Source organism: Vidua chalybeata, chromosome 1, assembly GCF_026979565.1.
Source record: "Vidua chalybeata isolate OUT-0048 chromosome 1, bVidCha1 merged haplotype, whole genome shotgun sequence".
Taxonomy (NCBI): Eukaryota; Metazoa; Chordata; class Aves; order Passeriformes; family Viduidae; genus Vidua; species Vidua chalybeata.
Window position 1 is genome coordinate 93,046,489 of NC_071530.1, and position 10,584 is coordinate 93,057,072.

The following is a 10,584-nucleotide window of genomic DNA, read 5'->3' on the forward strand; positions in this document are numbered from 1 at the left end:
TAACAAGCACTGAGTAAAGTTTAACTTGCATTTAGAAAATAAATTAAATAAATTCAGCTATTCTGCTGGAGTTAAAAGAAGAACATGCCCATCTCAGCACTGGTACCTCAGTTTTATTTCAACACGGACATTGGTTACTTTCTCAACTTTGTGAACCTGAGTTTGTCACAAAAGAAGATCTTCTAGCATAAAATTATATACCAATGTATAGTTTGGAAGAATCTGGTTTGAACTCTCAAACAGCATTTACTCAGAAATATGATTATTTAAGAAAACCGCTAGTAAAATGTGCTAGCTGTGGTATACTGGAAGAGGAAAAAATACAGTTAAGACTGTTTCTATTTCCATATACAACTTTTATTGCAACACCTGTATTCTAAGTGTACAGATACAAATATAAATTGACCCATGACAGGCTTTAAAGCTGCCCAAGTAGTGAACTGAGAAATTAATTCGGTATTATAGCCAAAGTTGACAAGACTTCAACAGGTGATAGGAAGCTTCCCCAGTCTCTCTCCAAGAACAACCAGGATCCACCATAGTTTTGGTCCAAGATGTATGCTTTAAGTTGGCAGCTGAGTCTAGGAACGAGTGTATTTACCCCAGATGTGCAGCATAAACACAGAAGCAATAAAAAGAAGACTCATGACCAAAACTGGAACAGGTCCACTAAAAATAAAGAGAAAATGCATTAACATAAAAAAGAAGTCTGTCTTGCCCATTATCAGCCAAGTGAGCTCATCAGTTCATATGAAATTGTACAAGAAAACTCTTCTTCCCTTCCCACAGAAATACCTTAAGGGACATAGAAATGAGATAGTCATCTCTATCAAAAACTGCTGCTGCTGCCACTATTTTAAAAGACAGTTCTATAAAACCCTAAATGTAACATCAAAAAAGCACAACAAACCCTCCCTTGTTAAGAAAGCCATTAATGGTTCATTATTATTCATCACTGTTTCCACAGTCTCTGGAAAAGTATCCCCTGTGTTTACAACTCAGCCAACTGAGCAAAGATGCAGTCCGATATAAAAAAAAACAACAGAGTCCTCTAGCGGCTACTAAAATTTTGGCAAAAAATTCTCATTAGCTGTTTTATTTTAGAGGTTTTCTTTCATTTGAAAACAATGGCAGCAGTAGGTGATAGACGGGACTTCTGCTTTCTTGAAAAACATACACAAAGTGGCAAAGCTACATCATTAAATCTTTACCTAAAATGAATAATTTTTTTTTTCATTCTTACTTTCATATATTGTTCAGAAATTGCATAGCAATGTTTTTAAAGAACAAGTTAATCTTCGGGTGCATGTTGATAGCTTCAATTAGCTGTTTCATGCTGTTGAGATGCAACAGTTACATGAATACACACACTCAACACTCCTTCATACCACTCACTTCACACAATCTCATTTTTGATTTTCAACATGCTACTGGGAAATCTGTTATCCAGCCTGTGTTACCTCCCAGGGTACTGTTTGTAAGCATGCAAATGCTACCTGAATACAAAGTTAAAAAAAAAAAAAAGGAGACTGAAAAGGGATTCAGAGAGTTTACTGACATATTTTTCTATGAGATCATGAGCCACATACTTGAAAAGATCACAACTGTAATCTTACACTGAGTTTTTAAACCCAGTTATTATCTATCATACTTAGACTTATTTGGGTATGGAGAATCCTGAACACAGACATAAAGCACTTAGCAAATAAACCAATAACAAAATAAACAAAGTCCACATACATGGTGACTACACAAGCAACCCCCTTCAAGGGGTTTCACTAATCAACAGAATATAATTCTCAAACCCTAGCATTTTATACATATAAATAAATATATTTTATAATTTTTATTTATATATATGTATACATGTAAGTTTATAGCCTACATAATATAAACAATAATTTATAGTCCTTACACTATATCTGAATTACTATTTAATTCATTTGAACCTTCAGCAGTAGGAACAGGTAAGCTGCTCTGCCAAAGGCACACAGGAAAAAAGAGCCCCACTAATCAGAAATAAACAGTGGGGACTGATTGTGTGTTCAGTGTTTTTTTAACATGAAGAGGCCATTGAACTCCTAGAGAAAAATCAACTCTCCAATACTGACAAATATATCTCATTTCCTCCAGTCCCAAAGAAAACCTGTTGAAACCCTGCAATTCTCCTGCACACACCTGCATCTTCTCAGGCCACCACAAATAAATAAATGGATTCAGACACCTCTACAAATTTGGTACTGTGCATTCTCAGAATGTCTTTCATAAGGCTGTATATTGTACCACAAGCTCAATTCGACTTTCTATCCAAAGGAAAGCTGCCTATAGCTCTTTAAGCAGGAAAGCCCAAGACAAGATACAGGAACCACAGGCACCAAGTGACCCAAAAAGACAAAAAAGTTTGGGTTTAGTTTTCTTTTCAAAGCATGTAATCTCCAAGCTTTAAAGAGAAAAATATCATATCCCCTCTCAGCCAAATCCCCCACAACTCCCTTTCACTAATAGCTGTTTTTAAAGGCATACACATCTTGAAGCATCTAGCACTGCAAATAAAGGATCTTTCCTGATGGGAACCAAATTCAACATATTTATTATTTTGGATATTGAATACAGATACAAAATACCCAAAACATCAGTCTAATTCTGCACAATATAAAATATATAAACTTTTTTTATCTAGAGTAAAATTCCCCTCATTGTAGCTAGTAAGAATGAACCTGTTCTCAGGTGGTTTTATGTATTTTTATAGTAATTTTAAGAGCTTGCATTTTAAACAATATCAAAAAACACCAAAAAACCTACCCACCACCACTACCAGGCTAAGCTTTCCCATTGCTTTATGCAGTAGTGATAACAACCATTTCTAAAAACAACTTCAGTTGAAGCACTTCACTGAGGCAATCACAAACCCTTGATAACCCATTCTCACTTTAAAGCCTACTAAACAGGACAGAGATAATAATAATTTGTTGCTATGGAAAAAAAAAGCAAAATTGAAGAAAAATACCTAGAAAGCTGTAAGCAAGAAAGTTGCTACCAAGCCATGGCTCAGAAAAAGTTACATTTAGTGTGAGGTGCTTTGTAAAACCAACTCACTTTTATAGGTTTGATTCTTTCATTAAAACCTGACCATACGGTTACCCAAAGTAGCTTCCAAATAAACCACTCCCGGTGCTCCAAAACCTTAAAATCAGGAACCACTGTGTTTCAACATAAATAGATGGGAAAATCTATTTACTGATCTGCTTACACTGAAGATTTGAAAAACTGAGTGCTATTCACCACCAAAAGTGAAATCAAAGGATTCACAAGGAAACTTAGCAAAATTGTTAAAGCTTGTATGACAGGTCTATTAAAAAAAATCATAATGCCCTTCTGTTTTTTTTTAATTTTTGTTTTGTTTTGGTTTTTTGTTGTTTTTTTTTTTTTTTCTTGTTTGGTGTAATTCATTTTTTAAAATTGAACTTTAGTAGATCAAACATCAGATAAAACAGTTGCCCTGCTTATCTGCATAGATTTGCTCTAGAACACTATTGCTGCTCATTATCTTTTCTTTGCCTTGTCTCCTTTCTGGACGCAGAATGCAGTAAGCAAAGCAGAACAGTACTGCTTTGGTGGTTTGCTGGATACATTTTGTTTTCTAAAGTTTCAAGTACATATGAAAATGAAAACATGTAAAACAACTTCAAAGGAAGGATTACTCACAGAACTATCACTAAGTAGCCTATCACCAGTCCTTCCCCAAATGTTCTATTTGTGCAGCTACCAGCAGCCCTCTTGAAGAACTCCAAAATAAAATATATACAGATTTGAAACAAAAAAAAAAAAAAAAAAAAAAAAAAAACCAAAAAAAAAAAACAAGCAACAGGGTCAGCCCTGAGCATCTCAAGACTTTTCAATCCAGTAAGAACAAGAGCTCATGAACTGTAATTCTACAATAAGCACAAATTTCCAGCAGGGTATAACTTACCACACACTCATGACCTCAAATACACCTTCCATCTTTGCTACACAAGTATTAGGCTGCAAAGTTTGTTTGGAAAGTCATCTGAATGACTCAGATTGGTCAAAAGAGTAAAAACTTAGGCTCTCTTTATAGTTTAAGGGTCACTACTAGGTATTTGATCATAATCTTGGAATATTCACCTTGTGAAAATGGAGATAAACAAGGTATTGGCAGGCTATTTGCTAGGCAAGTTCAGCTAAAGTAATTTATCTGCAGCTTTTTAATAAAAAACACCAGATGCAAGTATATGGTATATCAGTTATATTGTATTTTCAAGGGGTGCACAGGATCATAATGTAGCTATTATAAGACAAAACCCAAAATTTTTACTTGAAAGAGAATGAAAACATGCACACAGATGCTTTAATTCATTGAGACAAGTGGCCTTTCTCAACTTCAAAGTGATTGTTCACAGCCTTCAAAGACCACTTAGGGTAAGCTTTGGCAATTACAAAGTACAACTTGTACCTACCTTTTTAAAACCACTGTATCTTTAAAAACACCTTCTCCAGGGTTACAGATCAAATATGTCATCCCAACAATCAACTCAGCAAGTTTTCCCATGCACACCAGAACACTAACAGATTATTATTAATTCAAAGACTGCATAGGCAGGGGAACTCTACAGCCCTCAAGCCTGCCATCACCCATTCACCCAACTCACACTTTGAGCCCTGGCGAGTCCTCAGTGTAGAACCGCCACATCCCACCAGTCCCTGTGGACGTGGCACGGCCTGCACTCCTTGTCCCACAGCTGGCATTTTTCCTTTAAGGGATGACAGAACAAAACAAAGACCAAACAACACGTTAGCACTCCACCAGCTTCTAGGACCAAGCAGCCCACGAGACTCTGCAGAAATAATATACTTCACAGAATCAATTAGGTTGAGAAAGACCTCTAAGATCATCAAGTCCAACCTATGACCCAACACCACCATGTCAACTAGACCATGGCACTAAGTGCTATATCCAATATTTCCTTAAATACCTACAGGTACAGTGACTCCACCACTTCTCTGGGCAGCCCGTTCCAATGTCTAATTGCCCCATCCGCCTGATGTCCAAGCTGGAGCAGCTCAAGAGTTGCGCTCTCCTACCCTGTCTCTAGTTGCCTGGGAGAAGCCACAGCCCCTCACCTGGCTACACCCTCCTTTCAGGTGGTTGCAGAGAATGATAAGGTCACCCCTGAGCCTCCTTTTCTCCACGCTAAATACCCCCAGCTCCCTCAGCCCCTCCTCACAGCACTGGTGCTGCAGACCCTTCCCCAGTAGTGTTGCCCTTCTCTGGACGAGCATCAGCCTGTGCTGCCACGTCAGCAGAGGGCACCAGCCCGGCAAGCAGAGCGCACGACGGGGGCAAGAGCTGTCCCAGCTGGGCGGCGGCGGCGGGCACCCACCTCTGCCGGACGGTGGATCCCGCGGCGCGGGGAGCCACAGCCTTGCTGGGGGAGCGGCCGGAGGAGCCGACGCTGGTGGCGCTGGGGTTGGGCCCGGGCTGCGGAGAGAGGAGAGAAGCGGGAGCGGGTGAGAGGCGGCGAGCACTGCCGGCGGGGAAGGGGCGCCTCAGCCGCCCCCCGCCTCGGGCAGCCTCTCACCATAGCGGCGGCGCTGGCTCGGGCTCGGCGCGGTCTCACACACGCTCCGCTACAGCCGCTCCGGCCACGTCCCTGCCCGCATCAGGCTCCGCCCCGCGCCGCGCATCCCGGAGCCTCGCGGCTTCCCCGGATAACGCCTGAGCAGCAGCAGCAGCCCCTTATCCCTGCACCCCTCGCTCGGCGGCCGCGTTCCGAGACTGCTGCCCTCTGTGACGCCTCGGTCGCGCCCGCTCCTTGCGCAGCGGCCGGGCCGGCGCGGGACCGCGGCGAACGGCGAGTCGGGCAGCAGCGGGGCCGCCCGGCGGGCGGGGCGGACGGGAAGGCCCAGGAGGAAGGGAAGCGAGGCTGACGTGTCCCACCGGGGCTGCCGGGCTGCGCATGCGACGCCGCGGCAGCGGCCATGGAGGAGGCGGAGGAGGCGGGAGCAGCGGGCCCGTCCGTGCTGTTCCTGCACCCGGACCTGGGCCTGGGCGGCGCGGAGCGGCTGGTGGTGGACGCGGCGCTGGCGCTGCGGGCGCGGGGCTGCCGGGTGCAGATCTGGACGGCGCACTACGACCCCGGGCGCTGCTTCGCGGAGACGCGCGGGCTGGCGGTGCGGCGGGCGGGCGGCTGGCTCCCGCGCAGCCTGTGCGGCCGCGGGCACGCCCTGTGCGCCGCCCTGCGCATGGCCTTCGTGGCGCTCTACGTGCTGCTGCTCAGCGGAGAGACCTTCGACGCCTTCGTGTGCGACCAGGTGCGGGCATGGGCAAGGGCAAGGGAGCGCCGCTGCCGCTGGCCCGACTGGATGCGGGGATGCTGGTGGGCTGCTCTTCACAGAATCACAGAATTGTTAGGGTTGGAAGGGCCGTCTGGTGATCATCTACTCCAAACCCCCTGCAAAAGCAGGGTCACCTACAGCAGGTGGTGCAGGAACGCGTCCAGATGGGTTTGGAATGTCTCCAGAGAGGGAGACTCCACGACCTCCCTGGACAGCCTGTTCCAGTGTTCTGCCACCCTCAATGTAAAGAAGTTCTTCATTTGGATGTAGAAGTTCTCGTGTTTCAGTTTCTGGCCACTGCTCTTCGTCCTGTCAGTGGGCACTTCTAAAGAGTCTGGCAGGATCCTCTTGAGTTGAGATCCACCTTTGAGATATTTACATGAATTATTAAGATGCCCTGCTAGTCTTCTCTTCTCTAGACTAAACTGGCCCAGTTCCTGCAGTCTCTCATAAGAGACATACTCCAGAATCCTGGAGTATCAAATCCCCATGAAATTGGATTCATTATTGGGTGTGCAGCAAGCCAGTAATAACACACTCAAGAGAGAGACATCGATTGTTCATTCCAGAGCTGTGCAAGCCCGGCTGCTCCACGGTGTTGCACAAATTAAGGACACCCCATCAGACTTTCTGTGCCATCTTTTATACACAGAAATTCAAAGTTGGTAACATTCCAAATTCAGCCTCTCATAATATTATGATTGGTTAATAGTTTCCAGAGAAGGGCAGTGAAGGTGGAGGAGGGTCTGGAGCTCAAGTCTTATGACGAGTGGCTGAGGGAGCTGGGATGTTTAGCTGGGAGAAAAGGAGGTTCAGGGGGACCTTATCGCCCTCTACAACTGCCTGAAAGGATGTTCTAGCAGGTGGGGATTGGTGTCCCTGACAGCTAGTGACAGGATGAAAGAACATAGTCTTAGGCTGCACCAGGGGAGACTTAGCTTGGACATTAGGAAGAATTTCTTTAGAGAGGTGATTATACACTGAAATGGACTGCCCAAGGAGGTGATGGAGTCACCGGTCCTGGATATATTTAAGGAAAGACTTAATGTGGCCCTTTATGCCATGGTCTAGTTGACACAGTGGTATTGGGTCATCACTGGGATTTGGTGATCTCTTTTCCAACCTTATTGATTCTGTGATTCCATACAAGTTACATGTCCTCAGTTAACTTCTACATTTGCTCAGGGAAATGCTTAACCTTCACTTAAACAGGTCTTTCTGACCCGTAGATGTGTTTTTTTGTGTTATAATGAACATAGTTTAGCTATAGGATATATGGACCTTGAGTATTTTGCAAAGTTATCAATGTATACATAGACATAAATCCACATCTTGATTTACTACATCTTCAAGGCTTGTTAAATGCCAGGATGTCATTGACTAAGGGATGCTAGCTGCTGACAGTTCCACTGAGGAGGTCTTCTTTCTTGCTGATTAGTCTTGCAAGTATACAAAGGTCTTACATCAAAGAACATCCTGACTTTAGATAATCTTGACCTATTCCACATTTGGCAATTTACCTCTTACATTCTGGGGCAGCTGGAGGGAGAGGATGCCACTGCTGCTTGGACTCTGCTCCCAGCACCCTGGGTAGTGGGAGAAGGATGTGCTTGGAGAAGTCCTGGCGCTTGATGGGACCTTGGTGAGGAGCTCGGAGAAATTACAGGGCCACAAGAGGTCCTGGATGAGGGAGTACAACTTGATGTGCTTGTGTGGGGGAGAAGGAAAAGGCACTTGGCTTGCAAAGCAGCGGCTCTCAGAGCATGGCTTTGAAATCACATGTGCACACTGGTGGCACTGACACAATTAACCTCTCCTCTTGTCCTGTCTCTGGTTGCACTAGGTTTCTGCCTGCATTCCTGTACTTAGGCTGGCCAGAACCCGTAAGAAGGTTTTGTTTTACTGTCACTTTCCCGATCAACTTCTGACCAAGAGAGAATCTTTCCTGAAGCGCCTCTACAGACTGCCGCTCGACTGGCTGGAAGAGTACACGACTGGCATGGCAGACTGTATCGTTGTGAACAGCAAGTTCACTGCCAGCGTGTTCAAAGACACATTTAAGTCCCTGTCACACATAAAACCAGATGTCCTCTACCCATCGCTCAACATCGGTAGCTTTGAAGAAATTGTTCCTGCAGACATAGCTGATCTGATACCGAAAAAGAAAAAGTTCTTGTTCCTTTCCATTAATAGATATGAGAGAAAAAAGAATCTGGCATTGGCTCTCGAAGCTTTGCACGAACTTCGAGGGAGACTTGATTCTCATGAGTGGGATGAAGTTCACCTGGTTATGGCAGGTGGTTATGATAAGAGAGTTCTGGAAAACGTGGAGCACTATGAAGAGCTGAGGAGACTTGCAGCCAAACTTGATGTTAATGACCATGTGACTTTTCTGAGATCATTCTCAGATGAACAGAAAATCTCTCTTTTTAGTAATTCTGTGTGTGTGCTTTATACACCAAGCAATGAACATTTTGGCATTGTCCCTTTGGAGGCAATGTATATGAGATGTCCAGTTATAGCAGTTAATTCAGGTGGTCCTTTAGAATCAATCGCACATAATGTTACAGGATTTTTGTGTGATCCTCTGCCAACGCAATTTGCTGATGCCATGGAAAAAATTGTGAGAGATCCTCTCTTAAAGGACACAATGGGAGCAGCTGGGAGAGTGAGAGTTATGGAAAAATTTTCTTCAGAAGCTTTCTCAGAACAGCTGTACCAATACATACGCAGATTAACAGAATAAAATTATATTCCTATGTTATATTTAAAAATATTGTGTCTTTCATTTATGTAGGGGACTAGTATTCATTGTGACTAATGAAGAACTAGGGATAGCTGAACATTCTTGTTTTGCTTCTTATTCTGCCTTATGTCACTTGACACATAGAAGAAGCAAAACATGTCCCACTGTGTCATTGGAAGGTTAAAATTTTCATGTAGTACACTGATCTGCCATTGCAGGAGTTCTTTTGTGTACTGTGCCTTGGAAAAAATGCAAAGCTTAATGGCAGTAACTTACTAGGAAAATTACTGCATGTTTTATTTAATACTGTATGGAATGGCTGATTCAACTTATAAAATTTGGATTTGTCCAGATAAGACACACACAGCCTTATTTTTATGTATTTAAAATGGTCACCAGTAATTTGTAAGTAAAAGGGCTATCTCAGCTAACTATGGAGAGAATTGCACAGTCCAACCAACTGAATGTTTCAAAAACCCAGCAGTGTTAGGAATATGAATGGTATGGATTTTAAATGATTGTGCTTGTCCAATTGCATTGTGTAGTCACACTGGGTGTCAGAAAAGCATACAGGTGTGTGAGCAGGGGGAAGTGAATAGCACCAAGGATATCAGACTACCTCAGGCAAAAAAGTTAGTGCTGAAAACTATGTTTGTTCATTACCTGCAATGCTTAAAGACGTAATTTTACTTTGGGAATTTCTGGTTTGTAGATACTTAAATGATTTTCTCTATATTTAACATTTCATGCTAAATGACAGCACACTTTTAGAAAAGGTCTTAATCTGAAACAGGCAATAAAGACATTTTATTTTGTCTAATATAGTGGTAACTTTATGTTTTCCTAATGCAGTGAGTGCACACATGACAGTACTGTGATTTTTTTTTCCAAGCTGGTCTGGAGAAAGGAATATATTTTTTGTTCATCTACCTCTCTTGGCACATCTTTATTAGTTGGTGGTTCTGTTTGTTACAACACACGTAGTCCACACAATTGAATTTTAAGTGTGAAAATAGATCCTGTGAAATTCAGTGTTACTTATAAAATACAATTTGTAGTGTGGTATGAAATGTAATTTGTAGTCTGAATTCTGCAATTTCTATTTAAGATAGTTTCAGGCATTTCCACATTAGTACTTCACAAAAGAGAGACCATTCTTTTTGTTGCTTAGGACCAAAACCCACGTCTCAATATACTTATAAGGCTTTTATTTGTAGTAAAACAAACAAAAATCAAAGTCTGTCATTGTCTTTAATCAAGAAGTTGGAACACTCTAATTTTTGTTATGGAGTGAGACTGGATGGTATCACAGCCCCTGTTTCCTACATTTCTATTCAATCAGAAAAACTGGCAAGCCTAAATCTATATTCTTTCTAGCCTGCTTCTGCATTTCTACTCCATTCCCACCCGTAAAAGTTTTCCTAAATCTTTGTGCAACTTTTTCATCGTGGGTGTGGCAATGGATGAGTGAAGGACCAGAA

General features: G+C 42.8%; 2 protein-coding genes across 2 annotated transcripts; one reads left to right on the forward strand and one right to left on the reverse strand.

Moving 5' to 3' along the window:
* Positions 1–335: 335 nt before the first annotated feature.
* Positions 336–5,789, reverse strand: SEC61B (SEC61 translocon subunit beta). Its single transcript, XM_053944684.1, has 4 exons — positions 5,601–5,789; positions 5,403–5,500; positions 4,671–4,772; positions 336–669 (listed from the first exon to the last, which is right to left on the reverse strand). The coding sequence occupies exons 1-4, from the start codon at positions 5,601–5,603 to the stop codon at positions 582–584; spliced, it is 291 nt and encodes a 96-aa protein (XP_053800659.1). The 5' UTR covers positions 5,604–5,789; the 3' UTR covers positions 336–581.
* A 66-nt stretch (positions 5,790–5,855) lies between these two features.
* ALG2 (ALG2 alpha-1,3/1,6-mannosyltransferase) lies at positions 5,856–9,923 on the forward strand. Its single transcript, XM_053944669.1, has 2 exons — positions 5,856–6,333; positions 8,201–9,923. The coding sequence occupies exons 1-2, from the start codon at positions 6,001–6,003 to the stop codon at positions 9,101–9,103; spliced, it is 1,236 nt and encodes a 411-aa protein (XP_053800644.1). The 5' UTR covers positions 5,856–6,000; the 3' UTR covers positions 9,104–9,923.
* Positions 9,924–10,584: the final 661 nt, after the last annotated feature.